This window comes from Berghia stephanieae, chromosome 1, assembly GCF_034508935.2.
Source record: "Berghia stephanieae isolate SIO BIC M18660-M18661 chromosome 1, UCSD_Bste_1.3, whole genome shotgun sequence".
NCBI lineage: Eukaryota > Metazoa > Mollusca > Gastropoda > Nudibranchia > Aeolidiidae > Berghia > Berghia stephanieae.
Genome location: NC_088360.1, coordinates 15,918,562 through 15,942,079, shown reverse-complemented (window position 1 = coordinate 15,942,079; position 23,518 = coordinate 15,918,562). Strand labels below are relative to the sequence as shown.

The 23,518-nt window shown below is 36.0% G+C and overlaps 2 protein-coding genes across 3 annotated transcripts in view; one reads left to right on the top strand and one right to left on the bottom strand.

Annotated features, from left to right (window-relative positions):
* Nucleotides 1–218: 218 nt before the first annotated feature.
* On the bottom strand, nt 219–13,596 carry LOC144969094 (small ribosomal subunit protein uS14-like). The gene is made up of 3 exons (XM_078908147.1): nt 13,439–13,596; nt 2,855–2,954; nt 219–337 (listed from the first exon to the last, which is right to left on the bottom strand). The coding sequence occupies exons 1-3, from the start codon at nt 13,498–13,500 to the stop codon at nt 329–331; spliced, it is 171 nt and encodes a 56-aa protein (XP_078764273.1). The 5' UTR covers nt 13,501–13,596; the 3' UTR covers nt 219–328.
* Nucleotides 13,597–15,421: 1,825 nt separating this feature from the next.
* Nucleotides 15,422–23,518, top strand: part of LOC144969013 (transmembrane protein 87A-like) — a 38,594-nt gene continuing 30,497 nt past the window's right edge. The window contains exon 1 of one of the 2 annotated variants that reach the window (XM_078907966.1): nt 15,422–15,704. In XM_078907966.1, the coding sequence (XP_078764092.1) occupies nt 15,594–15,704 (111 nt within the window). In that variant the 5' untranslated portion in view covers nt 15,422–15,593. The remainder of the gene's footprint in view (nt 15,705–23,518) is intronic. The other variant, XM_078907972.1, reaches the window with a different exon arrangement.

Genomic DNA, 23,518 nt, shown 5'->3' with positions numbered 1-23,518 from the left:
CTTTGTACACCGGAATATTAGAAACAATGGCGGAATAGAACAAAATGGAAGAGTGAAAATAGGAATGATTCTGCCAAAAGCGGAAGGGTTGGCAGGTATGTATATATGTACCTATTAAATCTGTTTAAAGCATTTCAATTGTGCTGCAATGACGAACAAAATAATTAAAGAACTAGCACTGAAAAAAACAAAAAAAACAAAACAACACAACAAAAAAGTTCTATTGAATCCATTTTAAATTTATTATCATAAATATACACTGATCAGATGTTCAAGCCATGATCATAGATTCATATTTTCTGCCATCCATTGTCACAGATGATCCATTTTAATCAAGCTGAGGAAGATAGCAAAGTAACATGAAGTCATTAAGAGAATAAATAGAAAACCTTGGGTTGACCTAATCTCAGAAGTCAACACAAAATGCAATAAATTTAGACTATGGAGTGAGGAAATTAAGAGCAAGGATACAAAATGAACAAGAACAGCTACAACAAGAAAAAAAAGTGTATATTTCTGGGGAAGGGGGTATAAATTACACAAAACGGAAATCTGCACAGGAAACCAATGTAACCCACTGAGAAGAAGAGTTGCCGACGGGCATTCGTTTATTTCGTTTAAGGAGCCTGACGGCGTTATTTTGAACAACCTGAAGTTTACACACATCAGTGATGATAATGACAATTTGTCAAAAAGGGGGAAATGCTATCGACTTGTCTTTCAAGTTCAAACCTAATGAAAAATAACATAGCTATTCATTGTGACTTGACATTACGTAATATAATACTTCTAAAACACATCTATTCTGATCATTAGATACAAACTTTGACTTCTTGTAAATACGATGTAACAAATTGTCATTCCCAATTAAACATTTGAGAACCCTATAATGCTGCCCACTATATCAAGATTATGATAAACTTTTGGCCAAAAGGAGGTAGTTGTTTTTATACTAAAACACAGCTAATGTATGCATTACTGCAACCTTGTGGTCACGCAGCTCATAAATAAGAATCTTTAATCAATTGCAAAACATAATCCATCAAATGAGCGAATTTAAATTAAGCCTAAAAAAAAAAAAAAAAGATTACTTAAATCGATCAGCCTAACTTACTGTTACATCATCTATTACCAAGAGATATCTATAAACATAATAATATCAAGTTAGAAGGTGGGCTGAGAAAAAAAAAATATGGAAAAGAAAGAAAGAGAGAGAGAGAGAGAGAGAGAAACAAAGAAAGAGAGAGAGAGAGAGAGAGAGAGAGAGAGAGAGAGAGAGAGAGAGAGAGAGAGAGAGAGAGAGAGAGAGAGAGAGAGAGACCATTCTGATTTTTTAAAAAATTGGTAATTAGACATAAGATGTAAAGAATTCAATTGAATTCAGAACAAACATATTAACAAAAAAATAAAATAAAAAATAAACAAAGAGTACAAATCTAAAGGATACAAAATATTAACACCCATTTGCTCCATCCCATTCCCTTTCGGACATCTTTTCATCCAAGGCATAACGGTGATTTTTCACCTAAACTACCACTTAGCGGAAAATGTTTGACACAGGAAATTTTTTTTATGAAAAATCACAAAATCCCGGAATTCCACGAAAGATTATCATCACTGACATATTGACTTTAACCTAATGTGCCCAAAAGGAGTCACAACAGTCCAAGTTGTAGAAAACGAGGGAATTAATCAAAACTTCTATGTGCTTTGGTGTTAATGACTAATCCAACTTATTTTCTTCATTTAATATTCTTCTGTTTCCCCCCCATGAACATAGATTTTTCATGGAAAGAGCTTTATCAATGACAATGACGACACTAAATTTTGTTGTTTAATTGGAAAATTGTATTGTACTGTTTCTGAGAGCAGTAGCTGATTTGTTTGTCTCTGCATTCCACACAGTAAGATCTGTTGTATCATCGTTTAGCTTTACCTTATTTTTGTACCTCCAAGAATTGATCGTTGTATCAGGAATTGTAAACCACTGATGGTAGGTCTATTGAATCATAAATTTGCGTATCTGCATAAAAATGTTTACTCAGATTGAATATGAATATCACAATAGAAAGGTGCCAAGAACAAAGCTACTAATGGCACTTTTGCTTTCAAAACCTGTTGCTATTTTTCAAGGTTATAATGTGTGGTAAATTTGTAACCAAACTTTATATAAATTTGAAATCTCAATATGACACTGCCTTCACAGAGACACCTTACAAACACTTCATATGTAGTGTAGAAAAAATGTCTTTAACAAATTGCTTTAAACCTTACTATTTCATGTTGCCCGTGATGTCAATCAATTGTTTTTTTGGTGAGTGGTTTTAATCAGATAATTCCTGCTATTTTTACAGAACACATGACATGCTTTGATTGAAATTTGCTTTTAAATTGCATGCACGCAATGTTTTATGACATCTACATACTAAAATAACTCCACTGTTCCAAACTAATGGTTTTTAAATGTATAGATGCAAGTAGGTATGGGCCAAAAAATCATGAAATCTATTTTAAATAGATCCAAAAAGCCTGAAACATTTTGAAAATATGACCCGTCTCAATCAAAACAGTATCATGTCAGGGAGATCTAGAAAAAATAAACTAAAATAAATTTCAAAAAGCCGAAGGTCTGGATAAATCAGAAATATTGCACCCATGCAAATTTATCTCTAGCTGTACATATTTCAAGTTTACATTCTCTCACTACAAAGTAGTCAAATAGGCTCAGATGAAAATGTGCAATCTATCCCCAGCCAGTATTGGCTACCTGTCATAAACAAAACGTTCACACACAATTTGACAAAATGCCCAATCCCAGACAATTGACCTAAAAAATATATATTCAAACATGTACCTTTTGAAAGCCAATGTCGGCAGCATATTCTCTGAAACAACGTCTGCAAACATAGAGACCATACTTTCTGATCAATCCATGGTGGTTACTGCAGACACGACTGTGGAGAAAAACAAAAAAGTGTCAAGAAAATTAATTTTAAAATAAAATATATCCCAGTCTGAAAATATCTTTAGAAACAATAATGGATCAGTGCTGATGGTGACAAAAAGTGAAAAAGTAGGAAAACGTTGAACGATTGCCATTAAGGCCTATTTCTACTGCACTAAACCCCACTTTTAGAGCAATTGAGATGACAGACTATCATTGATACTCAAGCTAACTTCAGGAGAGTGGGAAACTGCACCTGTGGGTCCACCACACATCAACTCTCTCATTGCTAGCACATTGTTTCGAGAAAATGTAATTTTTAAAAGGAGGAAATTCCTCCTCTGGACTCCAAAATCGCAGAAACCATCAGCAATGATGGATCTTAACCTAGATTGATCATGAGGAGGTGTGAGAGTTGCTAGCTCTGCTTTGGGCTCCAGTGTGGTAGTGACAGTGACGAATTGGTGGTGGTAGGGATGATGGAATGTGGTGGTATTATATTATATTAACTGTCAGTTCAAATGATGTATTAGCAATAAACCCAAAGTGGTTCAGCAGACATTTTTAAAGGATTTAAAAGCCATAACTTTCCTTCCAATTAAAATAGGGAATCCGTTACAATGTATTTGAACTTCGTTCAATCTACCACTTTATTTATATGCAATTAAATAAACAGAGTAAAAAATAACGTAGTGTGTTTATGCGCCTCCGTTGATGGTGTATCTTAACGGATCACTCATGCGAATTCCACCCAATTTCATCAGCGATATTGTGTTTCTGTATTTGGACATGGCGAAAGTTATATCGTGACAACTGTAGGATGTTTTTTTTAAAAATAATTTTAAAAATCGAAATATAAACCCAGAAAATAGAAGTTGCAGTGAAGGTAAAATAATGTTTTAGAAATAGGTACTTTGGTAAACGCCGCCTCGGCACTCCAGCGACAACCCGATAAATGAGCTATCGGCTGTGACCAGTTTTTTGAAGCTTTTTTGTGACAGGGGTCGGGAAAATTCTCATAGCTCCTTTATTTATGGGCCGATTTTAATGATATATGTCTTATTTTTTTTCAGGAGGAATTACTCTATCGATTGATGATAGTTTTGTTCAAATCAGCATTTATTTTCTACCACAAATGATCGTGGATAAAATAGTGTACAATTCAATAAAGCATAATTAAAAATCTGAAAGTTGGTAAATCGATTTGTATGCTTGGCGTCCCGGTTTAACATCTTAATCTTTTATTAAGATATGATTTTAAAGTAAAATTCGACACCGCAAATAGCTTTCTCGTTCCAGTAAAATCACGACTCGACCCGAGGCTGAAGCCATCTTGAACATGCCCGAATTCGAAAGTTGGGGCACTACCGGAAGTGCACAATTTTCGGAAATTCCCGATTTTATGAAATCGTCATTTCAGTTTTGCATCTTCATCAATCTTTAATTTATTGACAGCATCCGGGGTAGGTTTGTACTTTTTTCATTTCTAGTGATAATTTCCAGTTTTTATTGTGCTTATTGTTATAGAATATTACACCAATATGTCTGTAATTTCCTCTTGCATTTGGGTCTCATGAATGACGCAGATTTTGGCAATCGTTAACAGGAAATTGATGAACTTATATTTATCTTGTAAAATTATGACTTCAGATTAGACAACGTTAAAAAACAACAAACTCGAATGTTATCATTGTGTTACTGGTCATTTTTTATGTTCTTGTATTAGTTAAATATAAGATCAAATTAAATAAAATTATCTTGATTTCAGGGTTACTTTATCGACTTCATCAACTTCAATTACATAGATCAGTGCCAGTGATTGTTATAGAAATCTCCATCGATCTTTAATTTATTGACAATATCAGCGGTAAGTTTATTTTTTTCATTTCTAGTGATAATTTCCAGTTCGTCTGAGCTTATTAAATAATAGAATTTTATACCATTATTCATTAATAAACCTGATACTGATACCTCCTGCTTTTGGTCTCTCACTCTCATAACTCATAAACGAAGATTTGGCAATGGAGGGATTAAAAACGTATTTATTTATCCTGTTAAATTGTGACTTATTAAAGAGTGGACGGTGGTTAAAAAATACCCTAATAAAAAATCTCCTGAATGATAATAGTTAATTGTGTAACTGATCAATTTTTAATGTTCTTGCATTAGTAATTACCTATATGATTATGATCAAATTAAATAAAATGATCTTGATTTCAGAGTTGAACTTCATCGACTTTAATTTCAATTAAACTGATCAGTGCAAGTTATAGAGGATATAGAGAGAATTCCCACCTCGATTAAATATTAAGAACAAACAATTTTATGTGCAAAACAAGTTGAAAATATAAATGGGATGTTTTATTTTTATTTACTAAAGATGTGTTTAAAAAGTTTAGAAAGTAGGAGTGGTGAGTATTAGATAATTCACTATATAAATTTAGCATCAGTCCTTGATTCTTTAACTTTAAAATGTTATTTACCACTGACAGAGCCAACCCGGCCATTGAGTTAAATTAATTTTAATCTATGAGAATTTATGTATTCTACTTTCTCTCCCACAGACTTCATGGAGCTAATAAACAAAGCTCAAATTAATCAATATGTCAGTGACACATTTGCAGAGGACAGTTTTCCACATGTGCGAAATGGCCACATCATTTATCTTTTGGAGACTCGTGGCCTCAAGAAAAAAGACATTGCTGATATGATAGCTCCCTTTGAAAACTTAAGTAAAGTTTCAAGAGCTTGAGACATAGAACGACTTCTGAATAAATTTAAGAAGTTGAGGTGGGCAAATTTGACTAGGCCTCAGTGTCGTGAAAATTTAAAGACATTTCTACATGCCCCATTTGTGATTGATTATTCCGGCACAAGTGCTAAGTCAAATCAACCTTCTGCAGAGAGTTCGCCACACCATACTGAGAGTTCGCCTCCACAAACACCACAACATGAAAACATTCAGGCACATCCACAAACACACACAGACCACCCACAACAATCTCCACCGTCACTCAGAAATGATTGTAAAAAATGTGAAATGTCAAGAAATGCCTTGAAGAATCTACAATCTACTTATGTATCTAAATTTAAATCCGTCAAAGGAACATTGTCTGAAGTTAAAAAAAATTTCAAAGTCAAGCAAGTTAACCAGATGAAGAAGAGAAAAACTATTCAGTTAGAGACAAAAGGAGAATTGATAAAAAACACTAATCTTGAGCTAAGAAATATAAAGCGACAAAAGCTTGATCTAGAAGAATTAAACCAAAAACTTTCAAGAGAAAATAAACTGCTCTTGAATCAGATAAAAGATCTTGAAAGAAAGTACCAAAAACTTTATGAAAAATACATTGTACTCAGCACAAAACAGGCAGAGGAAAATATCCAACATTCTGCTTCATCAAGCAGTGACAGTGATGTGGAAATTGTTACTAAAGTAAAAAAGAATTACAATTGTTCCACTTGCAAAGCTGTTTTCAACTGCTTGCTTTGTAATGTTCCAGTGGACTGTGTTTCCAAAGTGTTATCTTATACTGTGGTTATATTAACAGGAAAAGTCCTCTCAGACTGCCCATCTCCCTATTCATGCTCCATCATGATGAGGGAGTTGGGCGTCTATCAAATCTGCAAGTAGCCGAGGCTATCCTAAAGGCACCCAGTTGCTGTCTCTCCTGGGATGCAACTACAAAAGAAGGCAAACACATCAACACCATACATATCAACACACCAGACAATACACTCACCATCAACAGCCAAGAACTTCCTGGTGGTAAAGCATCAGACTACACACATCACATCACCGAAACACTTGAAGACATCAGTTCTTTATATGCTGCATACACTAACACAGACAAACACACTACACTCTCAAATATAAATGCTAAAATTTTGTCGACGTTGACAGACCGCGCGTCATCAAATCACGCTACAGTTGTCCTTTTGGAGGAGAATCTAGGACGCAGTCTGCTAGAATTAAATTGCCAAATCCATCCACTGGATGGTTTGGCTAATGCAGCCCGGACAACCTTGAAGATCATAGACAAAGAGAAAGGTGTGACGTCGCAGACCCTAGGATCGGACTGTCGGGCAGCAAATTTATTGCATTTGGTTTCCAAGCTGAGGTATGGGTTGATCAAATCATAATATATATTTTATTTATCTGGTCTGTGGCTATATGTCCCTGTGGTATGACCCTCGCTTTCGGATCGGAAGGTCCTGAATTTAGCGCATGGTTCAGACCTTGGAATAGACTATTTACTCACATTCTCCCACTGTGCTAAGGTGTAAAATGAGTTCTTGACCATGTCGGACAGGAAATTGTAATAATATCGTCTAACAGGTATCATGTCTCGTCCTACTTGTTGCGGTTGGTCATTGGACCCTGTGAGTACATTTAGTGGATATTGCGCTATATAAAAGCAAGATTTTTGTTGTTTTTGTTTCAAGATTTTGGCGGTTTATGCCTTTGGAAATGACCATTTCCTCTGTCAACTAGCCATTGTAGACTGCCAAGCGCTATGTAGCTTAGAATTTTATTTGGGGGGTTGACTAACTTAATGTAAAAAAGGTAGTAAATAGTCATTTACTGCTCGTGTCATAGTTAAGATTTTTTAATACTTTTCCCATCCGTTCTGTCATTTAACTTTTATAAGATTAAAGACAATAATTATACAGCCATCTTCCATCTTAAAGTTTAAAATGCTTTTTTTCAAAATGTTCATTGTTCCAAGTATATTTATAGAATGCGCATTCAAAATGCTCTATATTTTTTTTGTTTTATAATCAATTTCAGATATAAAGCCAAAGGGGATCCCGCTGCCTTTAAGGCTCACATGCGTTGTAATGGCTTGCCAGGGGACACGTTCCCGAGGTATCTTGGGAACAGACTGCACATACTGTTCCACCTGGCTGGGACTGTTTATCACCATAAAGAAATGCTGCTGCAATACGCAAAATCTGTGTGTACCAACTCGAAAATGGCGGATGCTCTAGGGTCGGATTTAAGCGATCCACTTCTCTCCCTCCAACTCCAGGTTCTTGGGCTTTTGGGAAAACTGGTCACTGGACCATGGATGGCTTTGGTGTACACCCCTGCTACTGAAAGGAAACACTTTGAACTGGTGAATATATTTTTTCTTTCATGTTCTAAAGTATCATATTTTCTTCAATGATTTTTTTTTTGGTGATGTCTGAACTGTATCTTGGTATAATGATTCATTGATTACAAATCCCCATCTTGGCTTTCCATCCTCGGGAATGATTATTTACGTATATTCCATTGGGAGAGGTGGTGGGGGGGGGGGGTGTGTGTGTGTGTGTGTGTGTGTCTGACAGCTTATTTGGGTGGTGGGAGACTGCTCACATCATGTGCAAAGGGACCATTTTGTTAATTTTTTTCTTACTTTTTATTATTATTGTCTGGCACATAACAGTGATCAGATAACTGGGTCCATACAGTCTGGTGGAGGGTAATTGTGAAAGAATCGTGATATATTTTTGTTATTTTGGCTCTAAAATTTAGCTTTCTGTTAAAAAGAATACACATTTATTCAAAATATATGATAAGCCTGATTGTCAAATATCTTTTTTCCTTTTTATTTTCTATCAGACAAAGTACTTAAAGTGTGCTGTGCACCGATTAGAGATCATGAAAGAGAATCCCGGTGAGCTGTGCAGTTCCAGTGTTGATATATTTGGACGGCCGCTGGTACAGGAACCTGTACTGTCAAGTTTGAGAATCATTGAGAATGAGGCGGAATTTTCTGAAATTGCCTCAAAAATTATTGATGCTTTGCTGGTTACTCTTCAACGACAGCTTTGTCGCTACCTGTATGGGGAGTTGGCTAATCCAACGGAGGACCAGCTGAATAGTGCACTTGCCGCCCCAGTCCATAATTTATAGGCTGAAAGAAATCTAGGGATGTTTGATGCACAGCTTCACTGGGCACCAAATGCATCAGTCACTTTTCTTGACGCAAAGTGTAAAGCAACTTTTAATAGTACTCTTCTCTGGCTAGATTTTCACTCCAGTGAAGAGCAATGTAGCCTAACAAATTTTGCTACCACTTCGGTGTCTGCAAGACGTAAGAATGAAAAAGATAAAAGACAAACTGTAGAGAAGGAAATTTTGAAACGAATCAAATTGCGGATCCAGAACAAAGACATGACAAAGAGAAGAAAGTTAGAGAAAAGTGTTAGGGATGCTATTAGTACCAGGGATGGATTGGATAACAATATTTTCGACAGTTTAGACATTGATTCAACAACACGGGAGGAGTTAGACAGTTTAGTGAGGGATCCAGGTCAGTTGGTAGGCAGAAAACTTAGTCATGTTTGGTGGGACGATGGGGTTGATATTATTTATTTCGGGAGGGTTTTGAGGGTAGCTAAGAAATCATTAGGTTTGACAATATCTTACTGGACTGAGACAGACTCCTCTGATTACAAAATAAAATTTGAGACTGCTGTGACGGACATAGCCTTGGGTGATCTCATTTTCATCAAAGATCAGTAGGTTAGAAATAAAATTATTTAAATTTTTTTTTGAAATAGGATTTTTGAGGGGGTTTAGTAGGGAGGGGGGGGAATAGAGACGGAATTACTTTCTTCTTATGGATTTAATATTCTGGATTCTTCATCGATCAAGACACTTTATCTCTGGATTATACTGCAAAAAAATTTTGATGAATGCATTGATCAATCCCTTTTTCTTTGAGATTGTAGAAATATATATTTTTTACATGATTTTGGTGAACTTCTTGACGTCAATTTTGTTGAATTAGTTCACAAGAATTAATTGATTTGACGTTATTACATGATTGGTTGATCGATGTGATTTTATGTTATATAATGTCAATTTTATGTCAAAATTATCTCACTGAATTGTATATTCAATTATCTGTCTGAAATGTATGTGTCAAGACCTTTAATTTGATACCATGTTCATTTTTGTAGCCAATATAGTTGTGGAGTTATGGGTGTAAACGTTTTTGTCGACTCAAAATACGAGTTATGTAAGATTACATGTAGAGTGTCTGGTGAAGGACGCGAAAATTTTTTAAAAATATCTTTATTTTTAACAAAGTTAGGTAGTTTTGAATGCATTTCGCACCATTTTACGGTCACAAAGTCCGTGAATTAATTACAAAGACATATAAGGGCGCTATTTTTAACCTTTAAATTTACGTAACTTTTTTTGTAGTCATCCGATTTGTATAAAGTTGGTATCATTGGAATCGTATTGTTATGCCCTTTGCAATGATGTAAGTTTCAAACTGATCAGATGAATTTGAATTTTTTACCAAAGTACCTATTAGAAAGACATTAAATGTGATGAACAGTCAGGTGGTTCCGTAGCGCAGTGCACAAGCTGTCAGACTCTAACCTTGAAAGTACCGGTACCAGGTTCGATTCCGATGGTAGACAATTTAAAAAAAACAACTTTGCTTTTTTCCTTCAAAAACTTTTTATCATGTTTTTAAAAAAACTTCGATTTTAATTTTCTAAAATTATTTATTTGAGATCAGTATTTGTATGCCATGTTTCTTTTTACTTTTGATTTTTAAAATTATTGTTATTATCCTTTAATTTACTGTCATTGTATAAACACACTGGTAATCACTAAGCAGCGTGCTAAACTACAATCTAAAACTATTTAAACCTCATGGACGTTTGCAGCAACATTTCCATTACTTTACCATCACCGCCAACGGAGGTGCATAAAAACGCCACCAAAAAAATATCAATATATGTCATTACGTAACATGTATATATCTTTCCATTGAAATACTCTCAAATCCTTTTTTATGTTCTATGTAATAAATCAAAGAGGGGAATTATTTGCAATTGTTTCAGTGAGATATTGGGGATAAATCCAAAAGTGATAATGCACATTGTTTCAAACGTCTAGCCAAGTATTTAATCTTGCAACATTTGCGTAATGTGTTATTTTGAAATGTTTATCCTCCTCTGTATTAATGTAAATGCATTGTCCTCGATAAGACGAACATATTGGTATACAATATATAGCAAGAACTCCATATTAACTGTTTTAACTAATTTTTATTGACAGCACGCCATTTCGGTCACAACTTTCCAATGGTTATTTTGGGGTAAAAATCAGTCTGAAATATAAGACTTTGAACTGCCGTAACTACATTTCTAATCAAGATAGAAACAAATTACTGTTTTGTAATCAGTGTTACCAGCACTTTCATATGACATTGGTTCCAAGTGTGTGAGTTACATTTAGAATTTCTGTTAAACACCCTATCAAAATGACGTAAATTTATCATATAATTTTTGACAAAGGTAATGTACCTACATTGATTACTATCACAATAAAATAAAGCTTGATCTCTGCTCTTTAAAATAATACGAGAACCGTTCAGGTACTGTGAAAAATAATGCAATAGTACAGTAAAGTACAGTGATGATTGTGAAATTGTGTTATTCAAATTTTAACCCAAACTCGCTTCACTCTTTCGATGGCTAATCGGCACCTATCTACAGGCTGGAATCAGACTACCTAATGATAATGATAAAGGTTGTGGTGGTGTAGTGGTAATGACAGTAATGATAATCATTAGGCACTTAAATGAATGGCTAAATCTGTGTCACAGTTCTCCCATTCACCTGTGACCGCTAGTTATCGTTTGTGAGCTACAGGCTAAAACCATGGCTTGGTTAAATTGAGATATCTCTGGTATTTATTTACAGAATTGGATAAATTAAATACTAAAATAAAGGGCATTGAACGTCCTATCTTTTGGTACAATTACCATTTCCCTCCTTAAATTAAGTAATGGAAAGATAGCTTAATTGCAGTGGGCAAGAAAATCAAGCCGTTTATCATCATTCATGAAAAAATCCCCTTAAAACATAAATAATCATAAAATTCAATCATTTTCCTTTCCAATGATACCATTTTCAACTTTCAAAACTGCTTCCAGGATACCCTTTGAGCATTCCATAAAATCACACTCATTTCAAAATCTACCAAAGTAACGCCATTTCAGCTTGGACTGCCGTGGTCAGCGTCGGTCATTGGCTCCTAGCCTTGTGACGTCACAGTGTTACAGGGGAATCCCCTTTCGTTTTCTCAGTCAGCTGGTGCCCAATTTCAGGCTGATTCCTATAGTAAATTTTGGGTGTTTTTAAGGCATAAAAAATTGAATAACTCTGCTTCTATATAAGGCACTTTGATAAAATTTTCAAACTCAAAATATCTTGATTTGACTCAGTCAGGGAGATGGGACTTGAAAAAACATAAAATTTGATACCTTATTGTTTCTCTACGACCTACGGTTCCAGAGTTATTTATATTTTTCTATTGAAATTTTTTGTCAATTTTACAGAGAGAATCTGTGATCTCACTGCTGCCTCAAAACCAGCATCTCGCGGCGATCGGGAAATTTTGAGTCTTGCGGTCAACATGGCCTACTTATTGTTTTCAGTAATTTTGTTTCAATTAAAAAATAATTGGCAAGTGTTAGGTATAGTTTTAATGGTCAGAAAATAAGCTTTATTTTCATATAAATCATTTTTATGGATGGAAAGTATGGAAAAAATTAAGGATAAATGAAAAGGGGGAAAAATATGAGGTTTTTGTCCTAAAAAGTGGGGTTGATGGCGGAAAAAATAAAATAATGAGCGAGTGTATCAATTTTGATGAAATTTGGCAGAGATATTCTTCAATTAATTGTCTATCGATGTATGAAGTATAATTAAAATGTATCCATAATTTAAAAAGTTCTTATAATTCAAAAATTTATAAATTTTTATTACATAAGCTTTCTGAGAAATACAATCAGGAATTAAGAATTAAATACACCGTTAGAAAGCTTGTTTTGTGCCCTTTATAATGATACCAAAGTTAGTCACATAGGTTCACAAATAACGCCATGGTGACCAAAACAGTAAAGGGTCAAAAATAAAGTTCCAAAAAACGAGTTTCACCTTACAGTGAGCCTATCGGCGGCCACTGGACTGGAGTTATCAAAGTGCCTATCTATATAACCTAGAGACAAAATTCAAACGGTTTTATCATCGGGATGGTATACTGCATCATAGTAAACCAGATTTTATACTGTCATTTGAAAACTGAATTTTCATTTAAGTGCCTATAATCATGTGGCAGTGGGGTTGTTTTGCCTGACTTGACCAAAAAAAAAAAACACCTATCACTATCCTAATCCTAATGCAATGTACAATTTCTAGGGACACGTGTATCTACATTTTAATTATTGTAATATCTATGCCAAAAGCGTTGTACGTATAACCTCCGAAATTGAAAACCAAATGCCCGAGGTAGCCCAAAATAAATTTCATTTTTATCCATGCCTGCCAAAATACCGAACTCATAAAATCTATCGATAATAGGTCATGTTTGTATTTATAGGACTTGGAACACCGTTTTACAAAAGCCAATATAAGTGAATAAGTGTGAATACAGTAAGAAATTCATACAACGCATCAATCAAATAAATATATTACCATGATCGGGATCCTGGTCCACATTTTCGTGGATGACTGTACCATTCTTGTTTCGCACCCATGTTGGCTCACTGACTTGATGAACGGAAAAGAAAGATTCTTAGTGGGCGTTTATCGATATCAGTACTCAACTACTTACAATACTCCAAGTCTCAGAAAGTATTTGAAAATTTTACCGTTTGATCGATAGCATTCAAAGTGTACTAATTTATATACACGTCGGTAGTAGTCAAAAACAAGAACTATCTAGCTAACTAACAGTTTATTTTGCTTTATTGAGTGATTTTTTGAATTTGAATATTCAATTATTGACTAGTATAGAGGCTTCGTCTTTAAGAGCTTCGATACTGCCGTATCGGCTACTACCCATCTTTTTCTGATTGGCCAACCGGAAGCGCCAGTAATTTTTTTTTTTAGACCTGTGTTTTCAGTCCACCAGTGGACTGAAAACACAGCTGTGTATTCATTCCTCCGGAAATAAAAAAATATTTAAAACGGACCAATTATCGTCTATACCTATCGTCTACCTTAATCGATAATGACAACATTGATACTGAGCCTATTGTAGGGTAGTCATCATCAGAAAGGGATAGGCATATGGCAATTTGACGGCTTAATAATATCATTTACAGCGTTTTATTTACTCTCGGAAAGTCTTGAGTGAGAGTTGTTCGAAATCGGGAGCCTGAAATAGATCTCAATTTTCGATACCATGGTTGCCAGATAGCCATTGGCCTGGCCAATTAGGCTAAAATTGGCCACACAGAGAATAATGTTTCTAAAGTAATTTAAAATATATATGTATATATATATATATATATATATATATATATATATATATATATATATATATATATATATATGAGTGTTGGTGGGTACTCGTAGGTACGAAAGTGCTCGATAATGGTTAGAGCTAATATAGAATACAAATTGCCACTCACATTTTTTGTGGCAGAGACGTTCGTTTTTGTGGGCTTATTCCACGTCCTCAGTCGGCGTAATCCTTAATAATGTCCGAAGAAAAAATTCTTACTCCATACGAATTGCTTGTTCTTGGTTCCGTTGTGTAGTGGTGATTAGTGTTGATGTGTAGTGGCATTGTTGTGGTGTGCTCTTATTGCTTATATTATGAGTGTGTGTGTGTGTGTGTAGGTGTGTTGTGTGTACATGTGTGTGTATGATAGCCCACAGAAACGAACGTCTCGGCCACAAAAATGTGAGTGACAATTTGTATATATATATATATATATATATATATATATATATATATATATATATATATATATATATGTAGAGAGAGAGAGAGAGAGAGAGAGAGAGAGAGAGAGAGAGAGAGAGAGAGAGAGAGAGAGAGAGAGAGAGAGAGGTTAAGGACTGCTTTGTAGCTACTTGGACTCGATTTTTATTTTTTATTTTGGTTCCTATCCTTATTCATAAGGTTACAACTTGGGACACTTTTGGTGTAGACAATATCGGCGTGAGCAGCAAGGAAGATGACTCTTAATTCTTTTAAGGGGGGGGGGGGGAGGCCTGATGCCTCGAGGACGGCTATCGATGTGAAAAGTGACCGAATAGAACCTTACTTGGGCAAACAATACTAAAACTCTGGTCCTCTTTGAAAACTCACCGGTTTTGATAATCACAAATATGAAAAGTAGAAAACAGTAGGACTGCCTGAAGCCGGTGATCCTAAAATACTAACGAAAGAGTGAAAATAGAGAGGCTACGTAAGAGAACAAAACAGACAATGGACGTTTCGGGTACAAACCCTTCGTTAGCACAACAATACACAAATTAACGTGGAAAACAAATAAAATATAATGCAATTATTTATATACGAAGCCTCTCCATTTTCACTCTTTCGTTAGTATAAGACGATATTTGGTCCTTTTAAAATATTTTTATTTCCGGTGGACCGAATACACAGTTGTGTTTTCAGTCCACTAATGGACTCAATACACAGTTCCACATCGGTGTTTTTATGACAGATTCGGGGTTAATTTTGACAGAAAGGAAGTAAATTGAATAGTAATCATAAATATTTATTAACATTAATAAATTTAAAAAAAATCAATTAAATTCTAAAAAGGACTAAACTATTTTTTTACTTCCAATTTTCTAAAAAGTACATTCTCTCCATGACTACAATTTTACTATGTTGTCATTCAAGATGGCGACGATGTTGTCGTTACTTCTACTTTTCTCAGTAATGACATTGTCATCTGCTAAACCAGAACCAGGAGTATGGACAGTGAATATGGATATGGTGAGTTAAATATTCTCTGATGCATAACAGTTACAGAACGATTATAATGAAAGTAAAATAACATGGACTGAAAATAGAGTCCACTGTGAAGTTGTGAAGTGAATAGAAAAGTGCCAGAAGACAATAGAGAATAAAAATTTTTTTTTTTTTTCGCGGCGGTGGTGGGGTTTGAACCTGCGACCTTATTGGTACGACAACTCCGCCTGGCAGGTGAGAGCGTGGCTCTACCGTGTGAGCTATCCACGAACACAAAAATATTCGTTTCAAACTCAAAGTCATTACTAGATCCCTCTCTCACCCACTTCTTGAGACCGCCGATTCGTTCGTACACCACCATCGCAAATAATTTTGACCAGCAGTCAAGCCCAATAGCCAACATTCCCAACACAAACATATAACATAGAAACGATTGAGACACCGAGCATGCTCCGGTGCATGGGGTGAATCTTTAATTCAGAAAAGCGAGTGGAGCAGGCACCCATGTTGGCAACAACAAGATATGAAGTGAATAGAAAAGTGCCAGAAGACAATAGAGAATAAAAAATTTTTATTCTCTATTGTCTTCTGGCACTTTTCTATTCACTTCATATCTTGTTGTTGCCAACATGGGTGCCTGCTCCACTCGCTTTTCTGAATTAAAGATTCACCCCATGCACCGGAGCATGCTCGGTGTCTCAATCGTTTCTATGTTATATGTTTGTGTTGGGAATGTTGGCTATTGGGCTTGACTGCTGGTCAAAATTATTTGCGATGGTGGTGTACGAACGAATCGGCGGTCTCAAGAAGTGGGTGAGAGAGGGATCTAGTAATGACTTTGAGTTTGAAACGAATATTTTTGTGTTCGTGGATAGCTCACACGGTAGAGCCACGCTCTCACCTGCCAGGCGGAGTTGTCGTACCAATAAGGTCGCAGGTTCAAACCCCACCACCGCCGCGAAAAAAATTTTTATTCTCTATTGTCTTCTGGCACTTTTCTATTCACTTCATATCTTGTTGTTGCCAACATGGGTGCCTGCTCCACTCGCTTTTCTGAATTAAAGATTCACCCCATGCACCGGAGCATGCTCGGTGTCTCAATCGTTTCTATGTTATATGTTTGTGTTGGGAATGTTGGCTATTGGGCTTGACTGCTGGTCAAAATTATTTGCGATGGTGGTGTACGAACGAATCGGCGGTCTCAAGAAGTGGGTGAGAGAGGGATCTAGTAATGACTTTGAGTTTGAAACGAATATTTTTGTGTTCGTGGATAGCTCACACGGTAGAGCCACGCTCTCACCTGCCAGGCGGAGTTGTCGTACCAATAAGGTCGCAGGTTCAAACCCCACCACCGCCGCGAAAAAAATTTTTATTCTCTATTGTCTTCTGGCACTTTTCTATTCACTTCATATCTTGTTGTTGCCAACATGGGTGCCTGCTCCACTCGCTTTTCTGACTGTGAAGTTGTCTGCTGTTTACTCCATGATAGGTAGTTGCATGAAAATTTGAGATTGCAGCAATTGTTTTCAAAATAGTCTCATGCTATTCTGCAAGAAATACACTTTTCAATGGTACCAAAATTATGACAATGTGACAATTAGAACCAAAGTTACGGGATTATTAGTCCGCAAAAGTGGACCAAAATACTTAATATAATTTAAGAGGAAAAAAGAAACTAAAACTGTGACCAGAGAGCAACCGAAAAGCGGGGGAAATGGAAAATCACGGTTATTTGGGGTGGAATACATATAAAACCATATATCAAAATGATCGCAAAGGAAAGACGAAGCAAATTTTTTAAAAATTAAATGATTATTATGCAATATTATGCAACGTCATGCAATTACATAACCCTAGAAAATGAAAAATAAAGACGCGAGGAACGGATAATAACTTTAAAAACAGATTTGAGGGTGGTCTTCTTCCAGAGCATGCTTACAATACTATGGCTATGATTAATTTTGAACACAAAAATTGTTAAAACAAGAGGAAAGGAGCATAAACGTATGAATTTAGACACTAAAGTTGTGTCCTTGGGGAAGGCACTTAATATTTGGCATTGGCAAATGAGCAACAGACGAAAGATGACTGGTATTCGGAGAGAAGAAAAAAAAAACAAAAAAACAATGAACAGGGCTAGAAATAAAGTTGAACAAGTGTCAGTAAATGCAACTTGCAAATGTACTGCCCAATGTTTTTGCATCCTTGGACAAGACATTTGGGCACCAACAGTACTCGGGAGAAACAAGCTTGCCGCTTTATATATGCAAACATGGTCAGTGATAAAAATGCAAAATTAAAAACAAGAACTACATAAGAGTGGTAGAGAAAACTTAACCTGAAAATGCAAAATTGAATATTACGTAACATATTACATAATAACAAACAATAAGCCGATAAATACCGACACTTTGCAAACTTTCTGCAACATAGGCATGTCATATATCAAACTGAACATCTCGAAGAGATGTATCATATGACTAACTATTAAACTACATTAAAATTGAAATGAACTTTAGAAAATTTGATAATTGCTTTGCATTCAACATCACTAAGAGAACAGATTAAAGGGTACTCACGTACTGACTCGCTTAAATCCATAAGATGGCTGATATGTGGCAAAAGACAGAAGACAACAAAATCTAGGCACTCTGGGTTGTTGGCTGCATGGAATGTAGACACAGGCAATATCCAGGTAATGATACTGAATAAATACATCGAAGTCCAAGCAATGATACAGAAGTAGTTGGGGGAGACTGACGATCGAATTCATGTTGTTACCTCAATTTCATATTTAAAATACAAGGCAGATTATTGGAGCTGGAGGAGGCAGTCGACGGGAGTTGGAGGTGGCAGACAATCAAATTCATGTCGTTATTTCAGTCTCATATTTAAAAATACAAGACAGACGACTGGAGTTAGAGGCGGCAGACGACTGGAGTTGGAGGTGGCAGACAATCAAATTCATGTTGTTATTTCAATTTCATATTTAAAAATACAAGGCGAATTATTGGAGCTGGAGGAGGCAGATGACGGGAGTTGGAGGTGGCAGACAATCAAATTCATGTTGTTATTTCAATCTCATATTTAGAAATACAAGGCAGATTATTGGAGCTGGAGGCGGCAGACGACGGGAGTTGGAGGTGGCAGACAATCAAATTCATGTTGTTATTACAATTTCATATATTCAAAAATACAAGGCAGATTATAGGAGCTGGAGGTGGCAGACAATCAAATTCATGTTGTTATTTCAATCTCATATTTAAAAATACAAGACAGACGACTGGAGTTCGAGACGGCAGACGACTGGAGTTGGAGGTGGCAGACAATCAAATTCATGTTGTTATTTCAATCTCATATTTAAAAATACAAGACAGACGACTGGAGTTCGAGGCGGCAGACGACTGGAGTTGGAGGTGGCAGACAATCAAATTCATGTTGTTATGTCAATTTCATATTTAAAAATACAAGGCAGATTATTGGAGCTGGAGGAGGCAGACAATCAAATTCATGTTGTTATTTCAATCTCATATTTAAAAATACAAGACAGACGACAGGAGTTAGAGGCGGCAGACGACGGGAGTTGGAGGTGGCAGACAATCAAATTCATGTTGTTATTTCAATTTCATATATAAAAATACAAGGCAGATTATTGGAGCTGGAGGAGGCAGACGACTGGAGTTGGAGGTGGCAGACAATCAAATTCATGTTGTTATTTCAATCTCATATTTAAAAATACAAGACAGACGACTGGAGTTCGAGGCGGCAGACGACGGGAGTTGGAGGTGGCAGACAATCAAATTCATATTGTTATTTCAATTTCATATTTAAAAATACAAGGCAGGAAATGAAACATGAAAATGTGGTGTCATAATGAACGTCTGACTCTGAAAACAAAAAAAGTACTTCGATTATGATTAAATCAACAAAATTAAAAGTTATATAATAATTTTTGTTGTGGTAAAGAGTAAAGTAATGAATGAAATATACTTGAATTGGCTCTATCATGCTATTCTGTATTATTTGTATTGAAATTAACCACATTAAATTAAACCAACACACTTAACCTGCAGAACAAACAAAAATAAAAGATAAAAAATAATATCAGTGGAACATAATTTTTAGTTGTCCGGTATCATCCCAGTTAAAAAGTCATTTCAGTTTCAACATTCATTCATAAAATAAAACTAAAATTATGGATGGGACTATTTTCAGTCTTTTTACAGCAATTATTTAGCTTGAAATTATTTATACAAGTCACAAAAGCAAACGCAGTCGATAGTTTACAGACTGCACTGTACACAGGAGACTCGGGGATACATCGAGAGGCAATCCTGGTTGGCCGTCGCCAACTTCATGAACACGCATCGTATTTAAAGTCACTAAAAGACGCTTTCGCCAGCATCAATCACCACCAAAATTCACACAAATAGAGAAAAATGGTTGGCGAATAATATAACATTAATTAAAAATAGGTAATATAATGAAAAATGTATTTAAAATGAAGTTAAAACTTACCAAATTTTCAAACAGCTGGCATCTGAACAAAGAATGAACGGATTAAAAATCTGAAAACGCCGCCTGATGCGCTGGCTTCTCCTCTTTAAAATGAGACCGGAAGTGACGAAATTAGTGCACAGGAAGCGATTCCACGGCAATGGAAGTAAAACTATGTTCACCGGTAAACACAATTTTCACTCCAGAGCCGTAACATCGATATCGGGGCTCGATCAGCGGCTCAGCCACGGGCGATGCGACTACCTATCCATGATGACTGACAATGACTGTTGAATTAATGTGTAGGCTTCGCTGTGTGTATAGAGACTCTATAGAGAGATGAGCCCACTGGAATCGACATTTAGTAGGTACTTAAATGAACATTCAGTTTTCAAATGACAGTATAAAGTTTACTATGATGCAGTATATCATTCCATTGATAAAACCGTTTGAATTTTGTTTCTAGGTTATTCAATTGGCAGTTCAGTGTCTACGTACACCGTAAACGTATGTAGATCCTGAGGCAGTGGCGGTTCTAGCCTATTTACAGTGGTGGGGCAAAGATGATCCGGTCATATATATATATATATATATATATATATATAGAGAGAGAGAGAGAGCGAGAGAGAGAGAGAGAGAGAGCGAGAGAGAGAGAGAGAGAGAGCGAGAGAGAGAGAGAGAGAGAGAGAGAGCTGCGCCGGTGTTACCAATACTTAGCTTCTATACCAGGACAAATCATTCCTTTGGACAGAAAAATAAATAAAAAACCTACCGCTAACCGTCAAAAGCAGTTTAGATTTGAAGATGCATTTGTTTTCTATCAAAAAACATTCGGTACTACACAATCCTTGATGAATTTCAAAAGTTGTGTTTGAAATTATATCCTAAATATTTTCATGGTTCATTCCTCGCGATATCGTGTCGGTTTCCGTCTGTTACTACATCTGGTACCGGTGCAGTGCAAGCAAAACAAAGGTTTTTAAAAAAGTTTATTGAGAAAAAGATGCGGAAAAAAGTGTCCCTAGATAGGTATGCAATTTGGTGCATTAGTGCAGTAAAAATTGGTGCGCAAAATTAGTTCGTAGCGGATGCGAGACTCTCTGTGTGTGTGTGCGTGTGTATGTGTGAGTGTGTGTGTGTGTCTCTTTCTTTTTTTGGGGGGGAGTGCCTACGTACACGGTAACGGGGCATCTAGCCTCAGGATCTACGTACACGTAAACTGGTTTACCGTTGCAACACAAGCAATAGATAGTCCTCGCTGTCGTGACCGCGCGCGCTCGTGTGTGTGTGTGTGTGTGTGTGTGTTATTTTTTTAAAAAATCAAAACAATTTTAACCATTAATGGCGAGATTCCATCTTACACTCCCCAAACTCCAGATCTTAGTCTTAATGTTATCATTAAAAGACAAGCTTTGCGATTTATAGTTTAATTGAAGCCCGAGTCGAAATATACTCTTACTACTGCTCTCTTGGTGGAAACGATTTATTTTGCATAAGCAATCTGGAGAAAAAAATCAGTGTCACTGTAAAAGGTTAAAATTTCACGAAGTACGCACCGTGAACACTGCTGTAACAATCCTTTGATCTACGTCATCAGGCAACCCATTGTTTCTTTCATCTTTTCCCATTCCCCCTTACTATCCCCCCCCCCCCCATTCCCCCGCCCATCTCTCTCTCTCTCTCTCTCTCTCTCTCTCTCTCTCTCTCTCTCTCTCTCTCTTTCTCTCTCTTGTCATAGTGTTATCCCTTCCCCTTCCCATCTCATTGTAAAATGAAAACGTTCTGCTGTTTGCAGATACATGTATGATTGTTTTGTTTTTTCTCTCTCACTAGGCATTTGAAAAAAAACAAAAACCTGAAAAAAAAAACAAAACAACTTAACCTTTTAAAGGCGAATATCAATCTTACTTGGACCAAAAATAAAATCTTACCGTTTTCATCAAAAGACAAAAAACAAAATACAATTTAAAAACATGAGCTTTTATATAGGGCAATATCCACCCAACGTGCTCAAAGCGCTTTTTATCAATATTCTTACTGCTCTTATGGTGGAAACGTTTTTGTTTTTCAGCGTTAAAAAATAATATAAATGAAGACTATTATTTGAAAACAAAAAAATCAGTGTCGCTGGCAAAGGGTTAATTGCAGTACTCCTGCATCCTGTGAGACTCCCACGGAACTTGCTAATCATAAAAAGGGAAATAGCAGCAACCGACAATACTAAGGTGAAAAAAAAAAGAAGAAAAAAAAAGGTGGGGGGGGGGGGGAAGAGCAAACCCAGTAGCAATGCAACCTTTTAGCGGCGAAATTCGATCTTTGACCTAACACCAAATCTTCTATCATCAAAAGACAAGTAACGGCAAAACGATTATAGACAATTGAAGTCCGAGTTGCAATAGTCTGACTGCTCTCTTGGTGGAAACGATAATAAAGATAAAAGCAAACTATTATCTAAAAGCAAAAAATTAGCTTCGCTGTTAAGGGGTTAAGAACACCTGCAACTGCCAGTATCCTTGAGATGCTCTACGTCACCAAGGTCACCAAGCGACACTTTCGTCGGCATGCACCCCCCCCCCCCCCCCCTCCACTCTTTCAAGGTGGTGGTGGCGGCGGATAAAAAAGGCCTTTTTCTCTTTCATTCAATCAACTGGTCTGCTGGTGGACCCTAGGCCTCTCTACAAGTACAAGAAATAATACTCACTTTTTTTCTGCTCCAACGAAAATATCTACCCCCACCGGTCTAATTATTTGTAGCAGACGTCAAATTTCTCAAAACGGTCACGTGACACTGTAAAAACAACACAGGAAGTCCATGAAAGCTTATTTAAGGCATTTCCTTTGAACCGTGTAAACAACAAAATTTCGTTTTCATTCGACTCAACGGGTCAGATTGGCCAGTATTTTTTTAACGAACTAAAGTTCTGAAAAATCAAAATGTTTCTTAGAAAGTTGAAAGATGCTAGTTTTTGAAACAGAGGTAGGTTTTTAAAAAAAATCTTTATATTTTACATGAATGCATGCTCAAGGCGAGTTGGACGTGCAGCGGAGGTTGGTAGGCCAAAGGCCCACCTCTCTATATAATTATTTATTTAAAAAAAAATTTTTTTTTATTATAATTTTTTTTTCACCTTTAAAAAAAGATATTTCAACCACAAATAATCACATTCACAATGAAATGACAATACCAGTAGATTTTAATTATTCCAAACGTAATCAAAAATTAATCACGAAAGAGAATACAACAAAAAAAATAAAGCGACGAGACATAATGCGACAACACCTTGACAATAGAAGTCCATTTCGTTCACTCGAAAAATTAAAGAGATGCTTTGATCCCTCAA